General features: G+C 48.4%; 11 protein-coding genes across 11 annotated transcripts; 6 read left to right on the top strand and 5 right to left on the bottom strand.

Annotated features, from left to right (window-relative positions):
* Window positions 1–1848: 1848 nt before the first annotated feature.
* On the bottom strand, window positions 1849–2391 carry BT62DRAFT_86783 (uncharacterized protein). Its single transcript, XM_043182509.1, has 2 exons — window positions 2153–2391; window positions 1849–2101 (listed from the first exon to the last, which is right to left on the bottom strand). Exons 1-2 carry the CDS (start codon window positions 2271–2273, stop codon window positions 1962–1964), a joined length of 261 nt encoding a protein of 86 aa, XP_043040289.1. The 5' UTR covers window positions 2274–2391; the 3' UTR covers window positions 1849–1961.
* A 559-nt stretch (window positions 2392–2950) lies between these two features.
* Window positions 2951–4843, bottom strand: BT62DRAFT_980426 (putative adenosylhomocysteinase; the record flags this gene model as incomplete). Its single annotated transcript, XM_043189512.1, has 12 exons — window positions 2951–2988; window positions 3046–3269; window positions 3333–3482; window positions 3538–3749; window positions 3799–4034; window positions 4087–4265; window positions 4317–4351; window positions 4412–4481; window positions 4532–4584; window positions 4639–4674; window positions 4730–4776; window positions 4825–4843. 12 exons carry the CDS (start codon window positions 4841–4843, stop codon window positions 2951–2953), a joined length of 1299 nt encoding a protein of 432 aa, XP_043040288.1.
* Window positions 4844–6570: 1727 nt separating this feature from the next.
* On the top strand, window positions 6571–7686 carry BT62DRAFT_980425 (uncharacterized protein; the record flags this gene model as incomplete). Its single annotated transcript, XM_043189511.1, has 2 exons — window positions 6571–6705; window positions 6760–7686. 2 exons carry the CDS (start codon window positions 6571–6573, stop codon window positions 7684–7686), a joined length of 1062 nt encoding a protein of 353 aa, XP_043040287.1.
* A 454-nt stretch (window positions 7687–8140) lies between these two features.
* On the bottom strand, window positions 8141–9109 carry BT62DRAFT_948619 (uncharacterized protein). Its single transcript, XM_043188077.1, has 4 exons — window positions 8945–9109; window positions 8747–8892; window positions 8662–8677; window positions 8141–8604 (listed from the first exon to the last, which is right to left on the bottom strand). The coding sequence occupies exons 1-4, from the start codon at window positions 9083–9085 to the stop codon at window positions 8569–8571; spliced, it is 339 nt and encodes a 112-aa protein (XP_043040286.1). The 5' UTR covers window positions 9086–9109; the 3' UTR covers window positions 8141–8568.
* A 1242-nt stretch (window positions 9110–10351) lies between these two features.
* BT62DRAFT_893317 (uncharacterized protein) lies at window positions 10352–10608 on the top strand (the record flags this gene model as incomplete). The annotated part of the gene is made up of 2 exons (XM_043183139.1): window positions 10352–10483; window positions 10543–10608. Coding segments are annotated over 2 exons (198 nt in total), but the record flags the coding sequence as incomplete, so codon positions are not given.
* A 688-nt stretch (window positions 10609–11296) lies between these two features.
* BT62DRAFT_86590 (uncharacterized protein) lies at window positions 11297–11983 on the top strand. Its single transcript, XM_043182508.1, has one exon. The coding sequence runs from the start codon at window positions 11491–11493 to the stop codon at window positions 11869–11871; it is 381 nt and encodes a 126-aa protein (XP_043040284.1). The 5' UTR covers window positions 11297–11490; the 3' UTR covers window positions 11872–11983.
* Window positions 11984–12805: 822 nt separating this feature from the next.
* Window positions 12806–15517, top strand: BT62DRAFT_931351 (uncharacterized protein). Its single transcript, XM_043186107.1, has 5 exons — window positions 12806–13102; window positions 13160–13218; window positions 13274–13639; window positions 13696–15304; window positions 15364–15517. Exons 3-5 carry the CDS (start codon window positions 13293–13295, stop codon window positions 15385–15387), a joined length of 1980 nt encoding a protein of 659 aa, XP_043040283.1. The 5' UTR covers window positions 12806–13102; window positions 13160–13218; window positions 13274–13292; the 3' UTR covers window positions 15388–15517.
* BT62DRAFT_86477 (uncharacterized protein) lies at window positions 15487–18719 on the bottom strand. Its single transcript, XM_043182507.1, has 4 exons — window positions 18387–18719; window positions 18058–18333; window positions 17849–18007; window positions 15487–17798 (listed from the first exon to the last, which is right to left on the bottom strand). The coding sequence occupies exons 1-4, from the start codon at window positions 18639–18641 to the stop codon at window positions 15627–15629; spliced, it is 2862 nt and encodes a 953-aa protein (XP_043040282.1). The 5' UTR covers window positions 18642–18719; the 3' UTR covers window positions 15487–15626.
* A 582-nt stretch (window positions 18720–19301) lies between these two features.
* Window positions 19302–20194, top strand: BT62DRAFT_86397 (uncharacterized protein). The gene is made up of 3 exons (XM_043182505.1): window positions 19302–19405; window positions 19455–19828; window positions 19880–20194. The coding sequence occupies exons 2-3, from the start codon at window positions 19537–19539 to the stop codon at window positions 20044–20046; spliced, it is 459 nt and encodes a 152-aa protein (XP_043040281.1). The 5' UTR covers window positions 19302–19405; window positions 19455–19536; the 3' UTR covers window positions 20047–20194.
* BT62DRAFT_1005161 (uncharacterized protein) lies at window positions 20108–21299 on the top strand (the record flags this gene model as incomplete). The annotated part of the gene is made up of 11 exons (XM_043177113.1): window positions 20108–20225; window positions 20273–20301; window positions 20355–20431; window positions 20478–20574; window positions 20625–20701; window positions 20755–20805; window positions 20857–20872; window positions 20922–20967; window positions 21019–21127; window positions 21188–21198; window positions 21247–21299. 11 exons carry the CDS (start codon window positions 20108–20110, stop codon window positions 21297–21299), a joined length of 684 nt encoding a protein of 227 aa, XP_043040280.1.
* Window positions 21300–21820: 521 nt separating this feature from the next.
* On the bottom strand, window positions 21821–23528 carry BT62DRAFT_993705 (NAD-P-binding protein). Its single transcript, XM_043190424.1, has 8 exons — window positions 23268–23528; window positions 23072–23215; window positions 22795–23021; window positions 22729–22744; window positions 22647–22678; window positions 22575–22599; window positions 22319–22527; window positions 21821–22269 (listed from the first exon to the last, which is right to left on the bottom strand). The coding sequence occupies exons 2-8, from the start codon at window positions 23170–23172 to the stop codon at window positions 21875–21877; spliced, it is 1005 nt and encodes a 334-aa protein (XP_043040279.1). The 5' UTR covers window positions 23173–23215; window positions 23268–23528; the 3' UTR covers window positions 21821–21874.
* Between the last annotated feature and the right edge of the window lie 219 nt (window positions 23529–23747).

The raw sequence follows: 23747 nt of genomic DNA, 5'->3' as shown, positions 1-23747 counted from the left end.
TGTATCCAGGAACGCGTCCATGATCATGCTAGTGGTTGTACGGAACGATATGTAATGATAGCACAATTCCCACGTGCATCGTCTTCTACTATTTTTAACGCTCTTGAACGAGAGAACAAGACATCCGACTTCCGTGCTGCGAATACAACATAGAGAATAGCGGTTAACGTGTCCAATTCCCAAAGCACGGAAAGAGCGTGTCTCGTTCAAAAAATCTTCAGTCAATACTTAGACCAACTTGGACTTATGATGATCATTCATCAGATAGATGTAATCGCTGTATCCCAAGGAAAGGCACTGGTGGAGCACAGGATTGAAGTTTTCAACCAACGAAGCTTACTCGACATGCCAGCAGCTGGCGCTCGTGGCAATAGAACTCGACAAGAATGGGAAGGAAAGCAACCTGAAAGGTGTCGGAGCGTAACTAGCGAGCAAAATAGCGAAGTAGCAAGATTTCCCCCTACTGTGAAGTGTTCCCTAGTGGGTTTGCAGGGATTTCATAGGTAGATAAGTAATGATGAACTTGTCCCGGTATGACAGTCACAACATATTCGTGATTCTAGAAACAGTTCCAGGGTGCTCACTGGCAGCCGATCTGAGAGTATACCAATACTGTGAGGAAACCCACATACAGAGAAATCTGAGAACACAGTAGATTTAGAGTGGATAAAAGTTGTAATATCAATGTTACGAGGCAAGGCCGACTAAGCTTACTACCTTCCTAACGGTGTAGCGTTGGAACCCCTTGACAGGAACTTTGCATTGGAAGGACATGAGCTTCGGGAGCTTCTTCTGCATCTCATAAACAATCTGTACTGATCGTAGAGCAAAAGGAAAACATACCTAACGAGCCATGTATCATACAAGTTTTTGTAAGATGTATAGTTCACTCATGAGTGTTCCATGAGTCTGGAACTAAAAAAGAGAGCCAGAAATGGCACGAGCCCTTGCTAGTTCTCGTGTAAATTCTCCAGGTTTAGGGAGCATGCATAGCTATAGAGATTTCGAAAACATCAAAGGACAACCCAGACCTCCTCTGAAAACACCTTGACCTCCTCCCGGTCACGCAAAACTTGATCAATAACTTCACTGATGCCACGGACATGGCATAGTTTTGCACAGCCTGCATAGATAGCGAGATACTTTGGTTTGGACAAGCAAGTGCGAATCGGTCGCCGTTGAGATAATTATTGCAAGAACTTTTTAAAACCTTATCGACAATCTGCTCCGGGTTCCTCAGCTTATAGGTGTTTTCACGGCGCTGATTAACTGTCAAGTGAGCCGGTATCTATATAGAATACTACGCATCTGCACCGCTTCCAGTGCGACGTGGTAAGTGTCATCATATTACAAATGTGGTCGATATCGATTCCTTCGAGCCTACCAACGACCTTAAATCCATGAATCGCCCAAGAATTTTCAGAGTTTTGGATAACCAATTAGTCTAAACAGTAAATATTGTCATGATTAAGTAGCAAGAACCTCTGCACATCTTACGGGCAAAAGCACCCACCTCAGCATGCTCCCCCAAATTCTGTACAACAGAGAAGGGTAATAATACAGGCAGCAACCGTGAACCCCAATTCTTCACGGTGCTCTGAGTCCGATACCATCTATCTGTTGTGCGACATACTGAGCACGACGTCGGTGTCAATGGCGTTGGTAAGTACTCTATCATTGTCGCGTTTGTGGACCTCCAACTTATTTGGAATGAACAAGCCGTGCAGATACACATCAGAAAATGTCTCTATTTTTCTGCACCATTGATAGCACAGATAAGATGGCCACGTTCGTCTGACCACGTCCAGAAGATGCAAGGAAAAGTAGAGCGTCAAGAGTCGATGCAGTTTTATCTTTGCCGGTTGCAGGATTGTAGTTGAAAAGGAGGAAAAGGAGGAGCACGAGCAACAACGGCGGCTCAGTTCCACCCCCTTCTGCTGTTGGCTTCATCTGCAATGTCGTCAAATTTTATAGCAAGCTCTTTCGGAAGTAGTTCGACAAGCTGCATGCATATGCATCACCACCCACATCGACCAAGCAGGAAGACTCTTTTTAACTTCCAGCGCTTGATCAGAACGAACTTGCCCGGTCAAGTTGAAATCTTTCCAGTTGGTCAATAGTGATCACCAGATAGATAAAATTACTGCATCACAAGGAAGGCAGTAGAAGCACAGGATTGAAGATTTCGTCCAACCGACCAGGCATATTTGACATGCCAACAGTTGGTAAAGAAGAAGAATACAAGAGCCCAGACGTAAGTAGTGCAACGGCATTGATAATTCAGAACACGCACTTTATATCGTTACCGGAGCATTGAAATCGAACAAATGTTGTCCCCCCTTTCTCCCTTTAACAACTTGAACTTGAACCAGACGAAAGCGAGTTTCGAGCCGCGCATTGAGAGAAAAGAATAGACGCCTCGAGATACCATCATTAAAAAAGGAGATGGCGGCTTCTGTAAAGCGCGGACATAAGGAGTACTCGGCAATCCTGCACAACTGCAGGCCACTCATCGACATTGACAACGTTCGATAAGGTGACAATCGATCAGCCAACCCTCAAGAGCAATAGTCTTGGTACTCGAACGCGTCCTGAGACAAATTTTTAAGTCACGCAGAGTAACTTTGGATAACATCGCTTTAAGGCTCGTTGAGGCCCTGTAAAATACAACCACCATTGACTGACATGCCTTCTATACTATCAACCTCCTATCAACTCAACGTCGCGCATGCTCGACCTGCCTGATCAACTTGTTTTCCCTTGCCATAAATAAACTGCATCCGAAGGAATCAAGTGTTGAAATGATAGTCCACTCAGAAAAGGACGTTGAAGATCCTTACTCCCCGTTTGATTGGCGAGGGCTCGTTGAGGCCGTCGGTTCTTACGGGTAACTAACCATGCGCTTAGTACCTGAGTAAAGAAGGCGGTCAATTAGAGAAACATTTCAGAATCATGGCTCGCACCTGTAGTGGTCGGGCTTGTAGGGCCCTAGAAAAATAATGGATTCAACACACTTCCGAGATAGACACAGGAGTGTACACTCACCATTGACGGGGATGTCGAGGTACTTAGACTGCGCATCGGATAGGGTTGTCAACTTCACGTTCAGCTGCGCCAAATGAGCACGGGCGACCTCCTCATCAAGCTCTTTGGGGAGAATGTGGACACCGAGAGGGAACTTTTCAGGAGTAGTCCACAGAGCAATCTGAGCAAGAGTCTGGTTCGCGAATGAGCAAGACATGACAAAGGACGGGTGTCCTGTAGCACATCTGTCAGATGGCACACGTGTATTAGAATACAAAAAATAAAACATAATTGCAAAGCATTCGTACCCCAGGTTGACGAGACGACCTTCAGCAAGGAGAATGATGTGACGTCCAGAGGGCATTGTGAAACGGTCGACTTGAGGCTTGACATTGACAACCGACTGCGCGTTAGACTTCAACCAGGCCACATCAATTTCGACATCGAAATGACCGATGCTAAATGGAGCATCAATAAAATGACAGGCCGAACATATGGAGGAGTGTTACTGACTTGCAAACGATGGCATCTTCAGGCATCACTGGGAAGTGAGCAGATGTAATGATATCCCTGTTTCCAGTAGTGGTGACGAACACGTTGCCCCTAGGAGCGGCTTCCTCCATGGTGGTAACTTCGTACCCAGCCATGGCAGCCTGCAAGGCATTGATGGGATCAATTTCGGTGATCAGGACGCGAGCACCATAGGACCTCAAAGACTCGGCACACTAAACATAGCGTGAGGAGAAACTTGGGCTGTAGCAACGAACCACTTACGCCTTTTCCGACGTCTCCGAAACCAGCAACGACGGCGACTTTGCCAGCCAGCATGACGTCCGTCGCACGTTTGATCCCATCGACTAAGGATTCACGACATCCGTAAAGGTTGTCGAATTTAGACTTGGTGACAGAGTCGTTCACATTGATAGCTGGGACTTTGAGTTTACCTTCACGGAACGCCTTGTAAAGGTGGTGAACACCGGTGGTGGTTTCTTCAGAGACGCCACGGATACCTATACTTGAAATATGAGAATACGCTGACGGGGTATATCAAAGACAATGGACCTTTGAGATACTGCGGATACTTCTCGTGGACGATGCTGGTGAGGTCACCACCATCATCAAGGATCATGTTCAGAGGCTGTCCACCAGGGAAGGCAGCAAGAGTTTGTTCGATACACCAATTGTACTCTTCCTCGGTTTCACCTTTCCAGGCGAAAACAGGTACGCCGGTGGCCGCAATGCTGATGGCATGTCAGGGCCTACATATAGATAGATGAGACGGTTCGACTTACGCGGCAGCGGCATGATCTTGAGTAGAGAAGATGTTCTACAAAGAGCATATGTCAACGGTGTTGTCATCGCGAAAAAAGCATGGATCACAACGTACGCAGGACGACCAGGTAACCTCGGCTCCGAGAGCCTTGAGGGTCTCAATAAGAACGGCAGTTTGGATAGTCCTGAGTCGATAGTAAGATACGGCCTAAGAGGAGAAATGCAAAAGACACACATGTGAAGACATCCTGCGATACGGGCGCCCTTCAAAGGCTGGGAAGGACCGTACTATATACCAATGAAGTGAGATGCTGGCGAACAGCAGAAAACAGGCGATCCAACCTTCTGACGAAGGTACATGAGCCCGGGCATCTCATTCTACGGCCAAACGAAATCAGATCATCAATATCGATGCAGGCGAGATATGTCCAACCTCGGCAATCTCAATCTCTTTGCGCCCAAAGGCAGCGAGAGAAACGTCTGCAACAGCATCAATGGCTGCAGCAATATCGTCGCCATCGCACTCACCAGCAACTTTGAAGACCATGGCAATTGTAGAGGAAATGAAGAAGATCAATGAGATGAAGGGGATGTCGAACGTTTTCTAAAAAATTTAATCGAATTTTGGGGTGTGAGCTGTGACTAACGTGATCTGTCACGTCGGACATTGGTACCATTTACTATTAGGATCTGCATGGAGGACAAACGAAAAGGCTGCCATATTGCTGAAATTGTGCAGCATTCCTGCAAGTCAGGCAGGACCAAGGAGGGCCAGCCAACAGTGGACTGCTCACCCGTCGTTCGTCTCTTTAGAATGTAAGGCCATTTCCGACAAGTTTCATCCTTGCCAACCTCTCCCATACAGATGCGCTGGGAGACTGGCCGTAGAAATCACTAGGGTAGTAACTATTTCCGACCAAGGGGAAGTGATAATACCCAGCAACATCGAGTCAGTCCCATCCCAGGGTCCGTTTCATATCGACAACCGACTGATCTCTCACGTAGTAAAATCCTTCCAAAAGGCAAACCATTCAGCGAGATACATCGCGAACAGGGCGCAGATGATGAAATGTCCGGCTAGATGCTGATTTACGATGGGCACGACTTGGGAAGCGTCACACGAATCGCCATAGCCGGAAAGAATATATCTGCTGTCAATCTAAAGCGTTACCTGAGTCACACCTGTGCTGCTTTATGGTAGGTCCATGCTCTGCAAGGCTTTAGGTTCTTCGATCTGATGATTGAATTAACCAGGATTCCCATGAGGGCCAATGATCCGGTTGGACCTGTCGACAGAGGTTGCGCTAAGCGCCTTAGATCTCCTGAAAATTTCCGAGATATGTCTCGTGTATCCTTGCTGCCAACATTGAAACATTCAGGTCTTCGTCTCGCCGTATGCGATTTTCATAAAGATGCGGATCAGAGTGTTTACTGTTTAAACGTGAAATATGGCAAGACCTTCGGCGTGCACCGATCTGACAAACTGTTTCGCGTTTGCAGGGCCATCTCCGATTCCACCCAACCGGTTTGCGCCTAGACATTCCTCTTAGATACAATCTTTCATGTCTTCTGCAGTACAGACGTTCAAATCGACGGTCGTATGACATTCGCATCAAACAAACAGTCGGCCCGTTCTGCCTACCATGTGTCGACCCCAGGCAGAGCACATAATAAGGTGAGCTGCCATGATCCCTTGGATGTAGGGGCGCTTATAAGGTTCGGTTTGCTTTCATTTTGTGAATCGGATGATCAATGCTGAGATCAATCAATTTACAAGATTCTCGCATATACCATGCGAAGCGACGTGATCACTCCGGAGTACAGCCCGTTGCAGGACCATCTTAAGTCGTCAAGTTTTAAGATCTCCTTCACAACCCATGCTTTGATCTCTGTAATTACAGGATTGACCCCATCCATCGTCCAGGCAGCTAACACGGTTTTTAAATCAGTGGCAGTCCGGAGCTCCCGCTGTGTTGGTCTCTATCTTTCTACTTCGTTCATAGTGCCAGTGATTTGCACTGCCTGCTGCCCTTCATGCATAACTCTCAAGCATTACAATGGCTTCCCTATCCGACAGACTCGAGTCTCGATATTAAAGTCGAGCCTCAGACGGAAACGATATTGCTATCCCCTCCCTCTTCACCTTCGTTAACGAACACCACCCTGTCCACCCAGCTTTGTCGTCGGCGTTCCGGCAGCCCAAAAAGACAACGCTCTTACCCTCCTTTGATTACACGTTTCGATAATCGCGTTCATCCTTCGGCAGACCCTAAAATGTCATCACCATATAACGGTCAATGGACAACTCGCGGTGGAAGCGTTGGAAGTGGCAGATCAAGCAATGAACGTTCATCAGATGATGAGCAGCAAATGGCATACTCTGCAGCAAACCATTCAGCCTCGTCCGCGGTAAGGATCTAATGTCAATGCAGGGACACTATTATTGATTGTCATTGCGAGTAGATAGACAGGCCGACGTCTTCAAGCTCCAGCCTCTCCGGTGCGATAGGGGATCCTCGCATCCTTTCTTCAACTTCAAGGTTTTCAGGACCACCTCCAGGGGGGATGAACGAAGCTTTGGTCTGGCCTGCAGGACATTCACAGCCCCGAATGCTTCCATCCCAATCCTCGATGTATACCGGTTTAACATCCCACATACCCTTCTACGATCCAACAGAGGCAGACGTCAGCGCTATGGGTTATCACGACTACCGCAATGAATCATCGCCACTGCCATCATTCACATCACCGCCGTTCGCGGATACATACAGACAGTACGAAACACTTCCGGCGCACTCGCCGTCATCATCAGGTTCAACATCCCCTCAAGAAGAGATACGCAACCTGCGACGAAGAGTCAAGGAGCTCGAGCGTGCTAATGAGCAGGACAAGGAACGTATGCGGATGCTTCAAATGGAGTTGAACAGCAATTCATCACCACGACTATCTACCTCACCGTCCTTCCAAGAGTCATGGAGACTTCGTACAGAGGCCCGTCAACGTCAGTTCTGTTCACTAAATCGTGCTGGCAATGCCCTATGTGCTTGGCATGATTCCCGTCGCGAACGACGCGTACATCCTCCTAGGATGGCTCCTTCAGGATATCTCAATTGTGGCTGTTCATTCGAAGAGGCACTGTTTGAAGAAAGCTTATCGCGGCATGGTGTTGGAAGCTACCTTCCTGGGGAGAACGTGCGGATGGATCCCGCGCTGCGCAATCCCCTGTTGAAGCTGCTACAGGAAAGATATGGATATAGGGATGGTGATTTCGAGCGCGACCCTCGCACAGGTGACTGGATGGCCGGGGACGGACCTGAAAAATGGGAGCAGCAACTTCATTCTGGTATTACGAATCCTCGTCGCCCTCGGGCTGACCACGATCGTCGATGAACGAGATGGGACATGGAACGCTTGATGGCTCTGAAATGATAGAAACATTATTTACTTCTTGCGCGCCCCAATGATCTCATTGCCGCCACTCTACCTGTCGTTTAAGAGGATCATATTTTGTGTATACCGACTAATTAATTACTTATAATATTTTATTCTGTATTCTACCAGTCCTTGTATTGTATCCCGTAGAATTTACTCTGTACTTACGTGTCATGTACCTCACCCTTGTTGCTAGCAGTTGACCGAAGCAGAGTAGGCCCGATGTACGTTTGTTTCAGCGCATCTGATGTTGATATATACATACTCACACGAATGAAACACTTGGCACCACTCAGAAATTTGAGAAAGGCATGAGCTATCGGCGGATCAGTTGCAAAGACCTAGGGACAGGGCCCACAGTGATAAGTTACACCATGAATAGCTCCTAGACCCATGTAGGGCAGTACCATCAAATACTACTATTTTCAAGACCCCGTATGATGCACAGTGTGGATTTGGACGTGAAGTCCCCGAAACACAGTAACTATTAAGGCGGCCTACGAAGGATGCAGAGCCGTGGATTAGGTTACAGAGAGGTACACACCCATTGGGGGGGGTCGTTAGTGTGTGTGTAGCTGCCAGAGGAGATGGATTCTAACAAATGTAATGTAATGATTGCCGGACTCGATCCGGACACAGAGTCTGCAGGGACCGTTCATCACTTATCGAGTTGGCTTGGGACCAAACCGAGTTCATTTTGTATCTTTTGGAAGCCGAAGTGACCAATATGATCGAGGCCCACATTCCTAGAGCGGCATAACGAAAATGGTAGTTCAAACGTTCCAAGGATAATCTCCGGTCCATGAATTTCATTCGGGACCCATGCGCAGTGATAAAAAATCATGCGTATACATAATCCCCGCCCCTCTCAAGAGCCTTGGTGGAGTAGGTTGGATTAGATACCTTGTAGAGGTTAATCAAGATTATACTCACTCGCTTGTACGCCGGGCTAAAAGTGACGCAATGTCGATATGTCGATGAATAGTTGAATTTGAAGTCGAGGTAAATCACGCCTTACCGGGCCTGTACTTTCTGAACGTACTCTGACTTACTCTTCCCTGCTGTTTTGATATGAACTAGACCCTCCAGGGGAAAGATTTTTATGAAATCCGCGGAGGTAGGCCCAATGCCTCCGGCTATACATTTGACTTTACTCAAGTGTTGCTCGACCCGTTTTGTCCGTTAGCTGTGGCGTTGGACAATGAAATCGATTCACCAGCTCAAGATGTTTCGCAAATTCGGGCTCGACTATTCGCTTTTCCAATTGCCCGAACATGAAGCGCATGAAGGGACGAAGGAACCACGGAGAATTCTGAGGTACAAAACTGAAGATCAAACCAATAACAAGGACTGGCATCAGAGAACCTTCCGCGTAGTGCGTGTGTAACGTATAGGGACAGGAGGAATTAAAACATTTTCGCATATGCGCACGGGTAGAAACACTCACAGTATAAATTATTGATGTGCTCAGATTCAGTTGTCGTCCGGAACCGTCCGTGTCCGTATTTTTCAATAAGATATTCTGGTCCTGAAGCATGAGAACTTGGAACGTCGTTCAACAGGATTGAACCAACCGATGATAGCACCACTTCTTCGAGGTTACCTTCGGTGCTATCTTCAGAGAATTGCGATAATATTTCTTGCTTTCATAACGGCTGTCCAGCTCTTCCTGTCATTTCATCAGCAACGAGTGCCCAAAGAGGTCCGAGGCGCCGCTGTGACACACCAAAAGTCATAGTATTCTCTGGGATCGTGAATTATCCAGATGATGCAAGATAATCATTTGTAGCCTGGATGTGGGGGAAGGGAAGGAGTGTTGGGACAACGCATCTGGTGCCAGGCCCAGGGAAAGGTTTGTCCGGAAATTAGCGTATTTTAGGCCCGAAAAATGCGAAATCTTTGTCCGCATTTAGCATATTTGAGGGTACAAAGAACGAAAACCTTGTCTAAGTTAGCATATGTGAGAGGTGTCTGAAGGGACCTGTGGAGCTCTTCTTTATGGGGAACGGATATTGATTCCTATCAAGTGTCCAGGAAGAGAAAACACTTAAGCATGTCAGCTCGGATATCCATGCGACGTCCTGGCAATAATGTTCCTAATATTTAAACATTTCGCTTGAAGGAGTCGGCTCGGACTCTTGGGGAACCGAAGAGTCACACAACACGCGTTGTTTGTCGACGGTAGAGTATGACGTCATTTCGGTCCGGCCCGCCGTCTCTTCTGCTGTATCTACCATGCTGTTCATTCTTGTGCTCTGGACGCTGTCCTTTTTCCCTATTTCCAGTGCCTTTCTGTGATAAAGGAACGAGAGAACTCCTGTAGAGCAGACTCAATCGTTGTTAGCAGGTACTGCAGTTTCTTTTCAAGTAGACCGGAGGCTCACGGTCCCGTAGAGCTGCCTCTAATACCAAACGAGATAGATGGTATATTTCGAACGCAGGGTAGAGTCGCCATATTCTTCACGGAAATATATCTCATCATCAGCGTAAACTCACTTCAAGACGATCAGATTGCTTTCGTCGCGTCGCTGGAAACATCAAGGTGCGGTGCAGTCAGTTGGAAATGGACGAAGATGAACGCGTCGCTTGAAATACGGTTCCCTTTCACACTAACGGCCTGTCAGCCACAATATCCGTGACGCTATGTGAACTCCCAACAGCAAAACACCTGTCACTGTCCCTTGAATGCGCCCCATTCTCGTCCGAAAATGCCCGCTTATATTCCCAAGGATACGATGACCTGCAGGGAAAATGCGTCGAGTGAGCCGGTATTTTATCTGCCCCGTCACGGTGGTGCACACACCGCTGTTCTAGGCATTATCCCGGAGCGCACAATTCTGGTCAAGCTACTCCGGGTATTTAAGAGAAGTTCGTGTGTGATGCGCTCTTCCGGCTGTGAATATGTTCCGAATTCTGCTGGCCCGACTTTGTTTCTCTTTCAGAAGATGGCACGACATCGGTAAGATGCGGTACAAACGGAGATTCATGCGTAGCGACTTCTTTTGCAGACACTGCCAGGGACATTTACCGGAACATTACTCAAGAGAAGGTCGCTCTCTTACGGTATCTATCAAAGCGCCAGCATACGGAGCAAGAGCACATGTCGGCCTGGGAGTCTCACTTATCGGTACTTCCATTTCTTGTTGATGCTTTTTTGGGCTCAATCTGGTGCGACAGAGTTTGCACTGTTTATCCAGGTCCTTTCAAGATGGCATCGATCGTTTGACGGGGACGATGGAAAAGATAGGATTTCCGGGGTTGTGGTATACTCACACTCACCGGCTCGCAGACATCCGAAGTATCTCAAGATGCGATCCAAAATATGAGAATACAGAGCGAGAATAACATTAAAGTCTTATTCCAACAAGTAGTTGATTCAGCCATTGTCCGTCTTCCGTTGATGTTCCCATGCTTCTTAGATCGATGTTACCTTCGCCGACTTGCCTGAACGTGTGAGCGGCTCATAGGTCATCATATTCCTGTACTAACAGTCTCTTAGCACACTGGCTCAATGACATTGCGTTGATGGTCAGGCACACTGTAGCCGCCGAATTAGAAGCTGTGTTTTTGGTCGTTGCTGGTCATCAGCAGCTAAACACGGATCTTTTGGTGTGTTCTCTATGGCAATGAAAAAGCGTTGTGTTATTTGACTACTGATAACGATAGGTCCAAGCCCACTCTCGCTGGACATCAATAGAAACCAACTTTGCTGAGACGCAATATGTATGTTTCTGTTCCATTCCATCTTGCCTCGCGACATTGATGATTGGGTCGAAGGACATTTTACTTCTTACGGAAGCCGGTTCACAGGTCATCAAGGTCCTAGATGAATCGAACAAACGCAACCTGGTTCTTGCAGAAGAACAAGCCGATGCATCACGAACTGCCATTCAACTCGTCGAATCCCTACACCGGATATCGATAGAGACAGACGACGAGCTCCATAGAATGGATTCTTCGATGGTGTCACTTCATCAGAGTCTTCTCCGCGAACAACACTGGGCTAGGGCGGGCCTTGTTAGATTTCTCGAGATCTTTTTGCGAGGTATTGCATGCTCTCCTGTGGCAGTTCCCGAGCTAACCGGCGTGTATGAAGTCGATGCTGAATATCTAGGCTTTCTTGACAGGATTTATGTTTTCTGAATATTGTTCCTGCTCTCTGGTTTGGGCACTCATCTCTTTCACGGCATTGCGTCCTCGTTCATGGTTTATCTTGACAAGCGCCTAAAACGACGTTCTGATATGTTATCTTAAAGCATTCTCGTTGTTCTCTGTCCTTTCCGGAGTTACACATCAAGACTCCTCGGTAGCTTCCAGGACGACAGGTAAGCGCGCGTTTGTTGATGTTAGAAGTGACTTCCCACGGATGTTTAACGTAGCAAGGGCTCACAGCGCCCAACGCTTGTTCCTATATCTCCGCCTCTTCGAGATCAAGGCGCTCCGCCAAGTCGGATGGGTCGTCAGCATGGGTATCTTCTCCGTGTCTCTCGGATCCCGGATCGTCTCTGTCGTCGAGATCTTTACTGAAGACTACAATGGCTGCTCACCAGATAGATGACCCGACGTTCGGACTTTGACGCTTTGATACTCTCTGCAGCGTATCTGGTTCGGTTGCGTCTTGCTCTCTACTAAACACAGAATACCTGTACTATACACTTACCAGCATGTAATCGTTTCAATCAGCAGGGTGTACTATATCATTATGATCCATTGGTGGTTCCTCTTGGACGATTGTTGCGAAACTTGTCACGGCTGTTCTCCAGTACGCCCGTAATGAGAGACATGCGGCTCGCGTAGCGAACAGTAAGATGCCGTGATCCACAGAAAGTAGAAGTCGTGACCCGGGCGTGGACCAGACAGTGGTGGTGGTACACGGCATGCACTGGACCTGCTGGCGAGAGTAATCCCCCAGCGCCTAAATAAAACGATTTATTATTTGAAAGATTACGGCCATGTTTGTGTACTTGATTCTACTCATTTCACTCAAACCGCTGGAAGGAGGGGACGGAAGAGAGGGTTCCAGAAATGGTAATATTTGCCGCCACCCGGCAGGGGAGGTGGCCCAAAAGGGACATGACCTCTTTCTTCCATTTTCCAATTTCTCCTGCGGTCCACGCTGAACGACCAGGACGCAGAAATTGTCCCTTTGACGTGGCCGTACTCGAGATATACACGCCGTTACGGCTGTTCTGACCCTCCCGCTCTCCTTGTTTGTGTCCCCAACGACGGATCCTGTGCTGGCTGCTGACATTCATTTTGCTTCCATTTTACTGATCGATCTTGGATCATTATACGGTCGCGTCGGCGACGAGGAGGTATAATAGAGTACGCGACGGAATTCGAGGGCAGAAGAGGTGCTTAGGGGTCGTATACTGTGAGTCGTGGAGCCTTGCTAGAGGACTGTTGATTCTTATTGTCTTGTACGCGGCAGATATTGACTCGCGGCAGCAAACAACAACATTTCCTTTTGTCAATTGCTGTACTGTAATTGTGAGTAAACAATACTTGCTTTCATGTATTTAAAGCCAACTTGGAAGCTGTCCAGATATCCACGCCTTCACTTCATGTACGCAAATCAGTATCCCCGTGCTACTCATGCTGCCCAAATTCCTGCTGGCTGGCAGCCTCCTTATCAGGGTGCTCCGCCGATTCCTCAAGGCTGGAATGTCAAGCCTAATGATTGGAATCAAGGCCAATGGCAGTTCAATCCCGCTTTCAACCACCACCATCAGCAGCCGTCTCAGCAGTATATTCCCTGGATCCCAAGTCAATCATGGCCTGGGGCACAGCAGCAGCAGCAACAACAACAGAAACACAATCCTTACCAGCGGCCCATCAAACCGCCAAGCGCAGAATATCTGGCTCAACCTGTGAAGGAAAACGCCTTGGACCTAACGGGCATGATTCCCAGGTTCGTTCTATATCCGCTCTTCCCAATTCTTTCATTAATCGCTTCCTCGTTTCTAGGGCACAAGTATACGGCGAAGAGAAAGGCGATGATGATACACCACACACACCATGGATATGGAATCCTCGAGGTCTAGTGGAGAAGGAGGATGACCAAGGCACCATTCAAGCTGAGTTTCGTGATGCGCTCGGCAATCGCTTTCTGCAATCTCGAGGCCCTACACCGACGCGTCGGCGCTCATCCCTTGAATACGAGGCATCGCCTTCCCCCTCACCTCTACGCCTTCAGCGCCATACAAGCACTCGTCAATCATCTGAACCTTCGCCACAGATCTACGCTGCTGCCACTGCGCCGAAGCGAGGGACCTCTGAGCCGTCTGTGACTCAATTTTCGTCATACAGCCAACAGAGCCGACATAGTTCTCCGGAACCACAGCAGCCCCAACAACAGGACCACCGTCCTCTCCAGCCCACGTTCTCAACTAACATTGTTCGCACTCCTGACCATTATAGTAATAGTTCCCCTACACGACCGAACAGTGCCGCTGCCTCCTCCGGTCACAGTGGTAAGAAATCTAGTCGTAGCATCAGTATCGATGCCGAATTGGCTGCCAAGATGGATCGCTTGAACACAGGCCCGGCTCAGCCTCTAGTGCGGCATTCGTCACTGCCGACGCACTCCATATCGTCTTCTTCGTCAACTACTCATGCAAGTGCACAAGTCTACACAGAGGAACCGTCCGCATTGCTGAGCCCGCTTGTCATTAGCCATACTCCAGTCCTGCCTAATCGCCCGCTTGGACGTCATCACACAGCGCCGACACTGAGCTCGATCCCAGAGACTGCGACTCGAGGCGTGACAGAGACATCGTCTCGAAGCGTCCAGCAAATATCTGCTCACAACGCGCCGGAGATGTCGTCCACAGTTCCTTCAGCTGAGAAGAACGCCAGACCTTCGCCACAGAACAACGTGCCTTCGGGCCCTGCGCCTGCCAGCAACGTCATGCCTCGAGGCGTTCCGGAGACATCTCCACCTCACAAAAACGTCACATCCTCGCCACATAGTAACCTTGTTTCTTCATCTCAAAGTAATGCCGTTCCTCGAAACACGCCGGAATCGTCTTCTCGCAACGTTCCAGACGCATCGTCTCGTAGCATTATGCCTTCACCTCATAGCAGGACTTCACCCCGCAGCACAACTGTGCCTTCACCCTATAGTAATGTCATCCCTTCACCTAACAGTAACGTCATACCCTCTCCACACAGCTCCCGTTCCTCCCGGTCTTCTTCTTCCCGGCATCGTATTTCCAGCTCGAGCTCGGGTTCCAGACGAACGTCTCCCTTGATGTCGCACAATCCTCTCCCAGAGCCGCCTCGTGAGTTCCAGTATAGCCTACCTCCGCCAAGGCAGAAGACGCCGCCGAAAACGTACAAGCGCAAGGTCCGCATGGGCTTCTGGAATCGACGGGGAGACCACCTCACTCCAGATGGGCACATCGTTTATGCACCCCCTCATCTTTCTCACCCCTCTGAGCTTAAGGATTATCCGCGTACTAAAGATGGGTTCATGAATCATGACGGGGCTTTTATGAAGCAAAGCCCGAATTGGACCGAGCTACAGGACTCGTTACCTAGGTTTGGGAGGTCACCCGTTAGGCCCTATGAAAGTGTAAGTGGATATCTCCTTGCATTCTGTATGCTTTGTTGCTGATCAGTTCTTTATTCCAGTTCGTAGTATATAACTACTTCTAAATAACTAATTTTCCGACATTTGTATTCATTTAGCACACCATTGGGATTATATATATATAGCATCTAGCTGTTGAAATGACAAATAGCTCAGCGATAATAATATACATCATGCTTCACAACTGCTTTACATACCACGGCATACAAGGTGAGAAGGTTTACAACAGAAAATAATACAACGCCAGACATTGACGCTTGAAACAAAAAAAACAGAACGATAAACATATAAGTAAAAAAAAAGCCTAAAACAGCGGCTCCAAACCAATACCACCATGATCCGTGCGCATATGCTCGTAGATCCCGTCGCCCCTGGGGAAAGTCTTAGAACAGACCCAACACATATGTGTCTGACACCTGGTGCACGTAACATGATTACACCCCTCCGCACGCTCAATCGGAACTTTACATCCAGGACAACTCTTCACATCATGATTCTTCTTCCACTCCTTGAAAGCAGCATCTGTGTCATCAAGGTTCAGACATTCTGAACCATCGTGCTGCTCAACATGACATGTCGAACATATCCGTATCAGACACGATGGGCACTGCAAAACAGTGCCTTTCGTCGCGGAGCGGTAGATCTGGGGACAATCAGGCGTAGGACAGTAGTAGAACTCATTGGGATGAGCGTGCACATGAGCAGAGAAAGCGGAATGCATCACGCTGTCAAATTCGCTCGCACTCAGCAGTTCACGCGCGACCGACAACGGAATCCGCTCCAAACAGGTAGCGCCATTCCCGAGGCACGTCAGAGGGAAGAACCGGTTGTCGATTGCCGCCACCAGGTAATTCTTCAAACACGAACGACAGACGCTGTCGCCGCAACGGAGTGTGAATGGAGCTACCACTTCGTCCAAACAGATGGGACATTCATCGATGCTGACACGGCGGCCGTATCGTTGCCGGTCCTCAGCCTGCTTGACAGCACGTCTCGCCGCGTTCAGCGAATGAACACCACCTCGGACAGTCAAGAGCCGGTCCCACAGATCCACCCTCACATTCTCGTCGCCCAACTCCTGCTTCAACCTGGACAACTCGACGCTCACAAAGAAACCTATGATCTCCCTCGGAATAGACACAACCCGTACCTCTCTCGCACGCAGTTCCTTGATCTTGGATATCAGCTCTCGTCGAACGGCCTCTCGTTTTTCACTCGATCCACGGAGAATGAGACACCGGCGAACAACGTCTGGTATAATCTCTACTCCGGGAGTCTGACGCTGCAGATTCTGTACAAACGCGATTCCAATGGGATATCCAAAATAAGGATCCCAGGCAATTTTGTCCTCTAACTTGACAACCTCCCCTTTGAGAATCTTTTCAAACTCGCCCTTCATCTGGCTGAGCTCCCTAAGACTCTCTGAAGACAGTTTGACCTTGACCCACTGATTCTCAAAGCCGTGGAAGCTGACGATGAGACTCGCTGCCCGAGACATTCGAGACCTCAGAGACTCTTTTAAAGTGAAGATATCGGATCGAAGAGTTGCGTACTTTTCGACAGAGATGCTATAAGTGACACTTTGTACGTGATGGGCGTAAAGAGGTGTCTCCCCTCCCATGCAGATGGGCCGCCGCAGGTGGAGGTGGTTGGCAGCTTGCTGAGCTTCCACAGGAGAGGCGAATCGAAGCCAAGCACGAACGTATCCGTCCACGTAAGGGGGCGGCGGTACGTCGAAGTCGAGAACATTAAAGTGGAAGCTGAGGATTTTCTTAATTCCTGCAATCGCCGCAGGCACCGAATCGTACTTGAGTCGCTCCCACATCAAGTCATCCAGATCACCAAAAGGCTTCATGCCTTTCTTTGTGATATCCGGAGGTAAATTGCGAAAGCGGACCGTGAAGTTCCCGACAGCCGGAAGATCCTCGTGTAGGGTCGCGGTTACAAAGACATCTCGGAAAGGCTTCTTCGCAGCCGCTATAGCCTGCTGCGCTTTCTCGAGTGTCGAAAACCCGCCGTACCCCACAATTGACGGCGCATCCCACTGAACTCGTACAACGGAATCACGGAAGATACCAGGACCACCTGATCCACTGCTGTGCACAGGAAGACGAGCGATGATCGTGGTATCAAAATGCTGAGTCCCATTGAGAGCATTGTACGCATCCCTGGCTTCTTCGTGATTGGTAAAACGTGCCTTTACCACGGATAAAGGCACCAAAGACGAGGGCATCTTGATTTCAGGCTGTCCGTATGGCTTCAGCAGCTGAGTGATGTTCTCAAGAGTTACAGTCGCAGGAAGGTGCTCGAGAAAGAGCCAGGGTGTTTCAAACCCTGTTAAGATGTTCTGCACCTCAAATCCAGCAGCATATCTGACCTTTATATGATCATGGACCGTGAGTAGCCAATTCGCCTGAGGATACCGGGGTGGAGACGATGGGCATTCTTTCTGCGTCGATGCCGGAGGTTGTGGAAGCTAAAATATGATCAGGATAAGTTTATGGCACACGATGAACGTAAACTGACTGGATCTTCGTAGTCAATATCATTATGAATGTAAGAGCAATAGAGACCGCGATGGCAGATGCCTTGAAGCCACCTGCGGCAAACTTCTGAAGACCTTGGTCGTGGATATTTGGCTGGTTCCGGATTAGACACCTCTTCTTCGGCAACTGATTCCTCGGGCTTAGACAAGATTAATGCTGATAGTTCGGCGTGCGGCAAGGAGTACCTACCGGGTCATATTTGAGATCCTCGTGAATGAAAGGACAGTCATAGCCCAAGTCGCACCAGTCACGTTGCCAGCCCCAACAGATTTCGTTGGATTTGGGTCGTGGATGCTTTGGAGTGTGGGCATGGTCAACGTGAAGAAACCGACAACGCGAGCCCCGCCAGCAGACGCTGCGACACCAGTCCCTACATATTCCAGGAGGACAACGCCGTTGCTCCTCATTTGCTGGCTTGACTTCGAATGTGTCCGACGTGCCATCTGAATCTGATGATTCGCGTTGCTGACAAGTACGTTAACAAATCGCGCAAGTCTGTGTTTGTAGAAACCACCAACCCAACTTCCGAAAACAATCTCTTCGCCAGACGACTCACTCACATTCACATCCTGTGGCTGGTAAGCTGATGTGTCCTCTTTCGTTCGGACAAAATTTGGAAACGAGGCTGAGATGCTATCGCTACGAAGTAATGGCGAATGTCGAGTGGTGATCTTGACATTTACTTTGTGGGAGTTATCTTGTCCAGCCGACGACACAACTTGATCAATAGTGACATGACCTGGAGATGAGTGAACCTTTAATTTACCATCCATACTAGCGGCAACATTTATTGATTTCTACGCAAGGAAGTCGGGGTCAGGTATCTGGTGGCAAAGTGCACTTGAATATCTCTTGCTGCATGATTGAACATGGATCTACTTTTGGCAGACTGAACGTGCATCTGCTCCGTTGGTTCGCCAAAAGTAGATGGACGTTCAATCATGCAGCATGAGATATTCAAGTAGTAGGACCCTTACTTTCGGAAGACCAGGAGGAAATTCGGGTTCGAAACGTTGGGGGGAAGGCAATTTCACGGGCAGTGGTGGGTTGTAATCCTCTACATGCTAAGGAGGCGTCATGGCGTAGTCGTCATCGAATATTGGCCAACTTACTTTGTACTCTGAAGGAGATACATGTCGCCGATGACAGCTCGATCCGTATTTGCAGCAGCCTTTAAGGTGACGGTTACAAATCTCGTGGTGTATCGAGAATCGTCTCGTCGAAGTATACTGTTTCGGAGAATATATAGGGCGAGGAACGGAGTGATTGTCGGAAAGTGACGGCAGCTGTTGGTATGCAGGATAATGAATATTGAAGTCCTTCTGGGTAGAAATACACAGTCCCGGGGGATAGAGTGGCTGCTGGGCAAGCCGTGGCAGCTGGTACGGGCCAACAGTGAGTAGATGTCCAACAGCATGAAGGTATATGCGCACAATATTCCTGCCACCAGCTGCTCTCCTATCTTGTTTCACTGCTGCTGAAGCGCCAGTGGGCCCCACGCTTCCTGGGACCTGCATTCGTGATGTTTAAGCTGTCGGTAAGATATTGTTCTCAGGATGCTCGTCGTTTAGTCGAAACCGTACAAGGACTTATGCGAGGGAAAGAAAAATAAGAAAGCGGAAGACAAAAGGGGGATTGTCGCAGTGGTTGGGAGCGCTGTGCTGGGTGATGAAACGAGAAATTGGGGGTTGCCTTTTTAGGCGATCAATAGCACAACGGTCTCACAGGAAGCCGATTCCCCTTCCGTCTCGTACGTCCAGACAAGAAAACATATTTTCCGTCCCTTTCGTAGAGGATACAATCGACAAAGGTAAAATGGTACGTACGTACTCGGGGAAATATAACACGGCTAGGACTACCACCGATGAACACATGGATACCACACTTGGAGAGCACTTTGGTCGGAGAACTACAAAAAAAAGACCATATTCTTTTACGAAGAGAATACTTGATATTAAATGTGCGCCTTTTTAATTAATTTCCCCCCCCTCATATGCTAACAATCACCTAGATTCGGGGACCTGCACCAGTGCCAAAAGAATATCAGCATACCAGCATACCATCATCCCCCTAGCACGTGCGACGTCTGGATGGCCATATGGATACGGCACAATGCGGTACCATGACTATTCGGTAGTTTTCCTCACCCAGGCATGGTGCACTACCAGAGAAGCATAAAAATAGACCTTTAATTGCAGCGAAATCACCTTGCTCCTGCTTCCTTTTCTCATCCCTCACGATGCTCACTGTGATCACTGCCCTTGCTCCTCTCGCTCTGGCCATTCAGCTTCCCATACAGTCTGGATCTGTAGATTTTTATGATCCAAATCTAAATGGTGGATCCATGCTGAACAACGGTGAGCTCGGTATTGACTAAAGATGCGTCGACGCTAACGTCGTGCAGCTGGAGGAGGACTGGGAGAACCACTTAATGTCTGTTATCCTCTTTCGCACCTATAGTGGATCGCGTTCAATCAGTATCTCAGGTCATAATTTCCGGTAAAAGCTCTCCAGAGGTCCTCACGAACGACGGAATCGTAAACTATGCACGGGCGATTGGATTGTATGCTAATTGTCTATTCCCCTGGGTCCTTGTTCTCCTTTCTTAGGTCTTATATTATCAGCTCGGAAGAATGCCTCGGCATCCATCTTGGCGACCCTCAGTCAGCAAATCTTGGGGACGGACACGGCTGGGTGAATCAAACGGTGGGTATATGCGCGTCTTTCCAGTTAAAAGGTGATAATATATCGCATAGATCGAACTGAGAGAGGATTATGGGAACGAGGAGCTTGGGACATGCCTTGAGAGCATCATTGGTGGGAATCATTTTCGGTCCGTTTACCTGCGATTTTCTTCTGTAACCTAGCTGAAAATATTATATGCAGAGTTTATCGTCAAGATGGTCCGAGCGCAATGAGCGGCGCGTTGTTCCTCGCGTGCGCTTTTCTTCCAATATTCTACCCATTCTGACGCGTCTGCCGGTACAGTGTCTCTCGAGAACAAGTTCGTCGTGGTTCCTTTTTCAGTATGATAATGCTGACCCCGATAATAGGATGTAGAAGAAAACCACACAATCGTCCCTGATGGCTACAATATTGGTTTGGAGTCCTCATAACATGCATGTTTTTGGTGGCGTTATCTTTGTCCAGGTCGCGACCAGCTAGTTGGACATGCAATCGGCAAGCACGACTTTGATGGTGTGCATTATAAGACTGTAGCGAAGAATATTACCGGACTGCTTCCTCCTGGTTCAGTAGGGTAAGCTTTCGTTCTATGGCATCCATATGGTGCACTCACAAAACGGGTTTGGTCTGACAGAGTCAACCATGGTATGGAGGTAAATAACCGATAAGTATCACCACCGCTGACCCCACCAGGCATAGCAACCGACGGGCTTACGACCTTGCTCACAGTCCAGACAACAAGGTGAAGCGAAGCTGATGTACTAATGGGAGTCATGGATCGCCGCTGCTTTCACGGGTATTCACGATAATAACGATATTTACCAACAGATACCAATTCCACCTGTAGAGTAGTTGATACGTTGAAATGACGGTAGTTCCAATGAAACGTTACTTCTGCTTGAACGATGCTGTCCCTCAGGCTTCTCAAGTCTTCCAAGCCTACATTGAAGCGTACCTACGGTACTATAAGAAACAAAGGATCATACAAGGACTCAGTACAGGGACATTTGCCGAAGCGTACCACAGTTCATCGAGATGGTCCTTATGCTTTACTGCCAATCACGGACCGGCCGTGTCCGGTCCAATGAACACTATCATCGCGTCACGAGCAGGCAAAAACTTGATATCTCAGGCCACTTATAGTTACCTTGTTTTGACATTCAGACGGCAATAACTACCCGGTGTACAACGAGCAAGTACGAGAGACGACTTGGCGGTGGAAGCATGACAAGTTCGCATACCGGAGCGTTGACTTCCAAAATGCCTTCGCGATGTTGTTTCTCAAAATTCTGTATATAAAGCAATGAGAATTTGTCCGAGCCTACAACCACTCCGACATAGGCGTGTACAAGCCCAGCCCCCGCAAAAACTTCTCAGTCGTCTCCCAGAGCTCTTCAGCAAGACCAGCCTTCGCAACATTCGGGTTCTTGGCCACAATCCTCCCCACGGGCCTGATGTATTGTCCTTTATATTTGTCCGGATCCGCTTTGATGAGAGGGGACGCGGCAGCAAAACAAGACGTATACGCCCTTTGATCAGGCCCGATAAAGAAGATCTTAAAAACGATGGTCGCGAGCCGAGGGTAGGGGGTTCTCCACGCCCGGCCGGTGTCGACACTTCCAGGATGAAGAGAAATACAGGTGATAGGAATCGACTTGGTAGATAGGCGGCGCTGCAACTCGGTGGTATAAATGACGTTCATGAGTTTCGACACTCCTGCCTATAGGAATAAGTCGTTGATGTGCGGTATTATCTATTGACGTACCGTAGCGGCCTGAATCAGGCCAAAACATCTCCTTATATTCGCCATTGAAATCGTCAATGCTTTGGAAACGAATGTCAGGGTTTGCGGATGGGCCATTTATATGTGCATCTGACGCAACGTTGACAAGACGGACATCCGAGTCTGGCATTTTGGACGCCTCTATCATGAGAGGTAAAAGTGTCTGGGTGAAAAGGAAGGTGCTGATATGACTAGGAGATGTTTGAGATAAGGACCATCCAACCGAGCGTCTACTCACTTTGTCATTACAACTTCGGAGACACCTGAAATACGCGTAAATATAAGAACGCGAAGATGAAAATGTACGTACCATCCTGGTCGGCGTTGTAAGGACCGGTCAAACTGTAGAATGTTAGGTAACTTCGTCCCTACAAGCAATACGAAATACACACAAAGCCGCGTTGTTGACTATCACAACGTCAGCTTAGTGCTGGCTGTAGAGAGACAGCACGACTCACTGAGAACATCCAGCCTCTTCTCTCTACTCAAAAAGTCCTCTGCAGCTTTCTTGGCCAGTCTCGGGTCCTTCAGGTCGAACGGGAGCCAGATGACTTCCCCTGAACCAATACCCGCCTCCGTAATGCTCTTGATCGCGTCCAAAGCCTTGGTTTCATTTCTTGCAGCAAGATATATCTTGGCGCCTTTCCTTGCGAGATGTAAAACGGTCCAATAACCGATTCCTGTACTACGAATATCCTCAGCTTCCGGATGTCGAGAGAGTTTAGTACAACTCACTTTCCACCGGTAACAATGACCACTTTTCCCGTCAGGTCAAGCAAAGATGCACCAGCAGGATAGAAAGTCCACCTATCCACGATACCATGGATGATATCCATGGTAATAACGGCCCAGGAAGGTTATCCAAGTGAAGTGACCAAACTGTAGTGTAGTAAAGACTGAAGTCAAGGTTGTGGAACCTGCTAAGACTTACAATACGACATGCCCTATATAGCCTGCTCCTAGCATACTCCATTAGTGTAATAGAATGCATGAAGCATACCGTCCGCAGCGACAGACACTGCAGCTGAGTCACTGTACGAAGCCAAGTACACTTGCAGAAATTTCAAAACGCCGCATTATGCCGAAGAGCCCGAGAAATAGTCTGGTAAACCAGACTCAACGATCCGTATGAAGATAAGTCGTTCAACGGATACCCGGGAAATTTCTTCTGCATCAAGACGAAAAATGTTAGTGTAACAGAGCATCTTAGTTTGCTATACTAGCACCCAGCATTCCAAGACACTGTTTCACGCGTTCTTCAAGCAAATCTCGCGCCGACTTGCGCAGTTCTTGGATGGTCGAGTCACGTCCTAAGTTTCCTATTCTTCCTTCTCATCCCCTAGCGCAGTAGTATCAAAGCCAACTGCGAGAAGCTGCGCCGTGTCAGTACGGGTGAAAAGGATGCACCATG

Source organism: Guyanagaster necrorhizus (genome assembly GCF_019112545.1).
Source record: "Guyanagaster necrorhizus MCA 3950 unplaced genomic scaffold BT62scaffold_11, whole genome shotgun sequence".
Lineage (NCBI taxonomy): Eukaryota > Fungi > Basidiomycota > Agaricomycetes > Agaricales > Physalacriaceae > Guyanagaster > Guyanagaster necrorhizus.
The sequence above is the reverse complement of the archived record's forward strand: the minus strand, read 5'-3'. Positions and strand labels throughout refer to the sequence as shown.

Bases quoted from the DNA above. Each gene is read 5' to 3' on its own strand.
- BT62DRAFT_931351 (XM_043186107.1), top strand. From the start codon at position 13,293: ATGTACGCAAATCAGTATCCCCGTGCTACTCATGCTGCCCAAATTCCT. The intron at 13,640-13,695 runs GTTCGTTCTATA...CCTCGTTTCTAG, and splicing joins CTAACGGGCATGATTCCCAG to GGCACAAGTATACGGCGAAG. The intron at 15,305-15,363 runs GTAAGTGGATAT...TCTTTATTCCAG, and splicing joins CCGTTAGGCCCTATGAAAGT to TTCGTAGTATATAACTACTT.
- BT62DRAFT_993705 (XM_043190424.1), bottom strand. From the start codon at position 23,172: ATGGATATCATCCATGGTATCGTGGATAGGTGGACTTTCTATCCTGCT. The intron at 23,022-23,071 runs GTGAGTTGTACT...GGATATTCGTAG, and splicing joins GTCATTGTTACCGGTGGAAA to TACAGGAATCGGTTATTGGA. The intron at 22,600-22,646 runs GTACGTACATTT...CGCGTATTTCAG, and splicing joins TTACAACGCCGACCAGGATG to GTGTCTCCGAAGTTGTAATG.
- BT62DRAFT_86477 (XM_043182507.1), bottom strand. From the start codon at position 18,641: ATGGATGGTAAATTAAAGGTTCACTCATCTCCAGGTCATGTCACTATT. The intron at 18,334-18,386 runs GTTGGTGGTTTC...CGTACTTGTCAG, and splicing joins AGATTGTTTTCGGAAGTTGG to CAACGCGAATCATCAGATTC. The intron at 17,799-17,848 runs GTCAGTTTACGT...ATCATATTTTAG, and splicing joins ATATTGACTACGAAGATCCA to CTTCCACAACCTCCGGCATC.
- BT62DRAFT_86783 (XM_043182509.1), bottom strand. From the start codon at position 2,273: ATGCCGTTGCACTACTTACGTCTGGGCTCTTGTATTCTTCTTCTTTAC. The intron at 2,102-2,152 runs GTGATGCAGTAA...CCAACTGGAAAG, and splicing joins GTGCTTCTACTGCCTTCCTT to ATTTCAACTTGACCGGGCAA.
- BT62DRAFT_86590 (XM_043182508.1), top strand. From the start codon at position 11,491: ATGATTGGGTCGAAGGACATTTTACTTCTTACGGAAGCCGGTTCACAG.
- BT62DRAFT_948619 (XM_043188077.1), bottom strand. From the start codon at position 9,085: ATGCCAGTCCTTGTTATTGGTTTGATCTTCAGTTTTGTACCTCAGAAT. The intron at 8,893-8,944 runs GTGAATCGATTT...AAACGGGTCGAG, and splicing joins TTGCGAAACATCTTGAGCTG to CAACACTTGAGTAAAGTCAA.
- BT62DRAFT_86397 (XM_043182505.1), top strand. From the start codon at position 19,537: ATGAAACGAGAAATTGGGGGTTGCCTTTTTAGGCGATCAATAGCACAA. The intron at 19,829-19,879 runs GTGCGCCTTTTT...ACAATCACCTAG, and splicing joins GAGAATACTTGATATTAAAT to ATTCGGGGACCTGCACCAGT.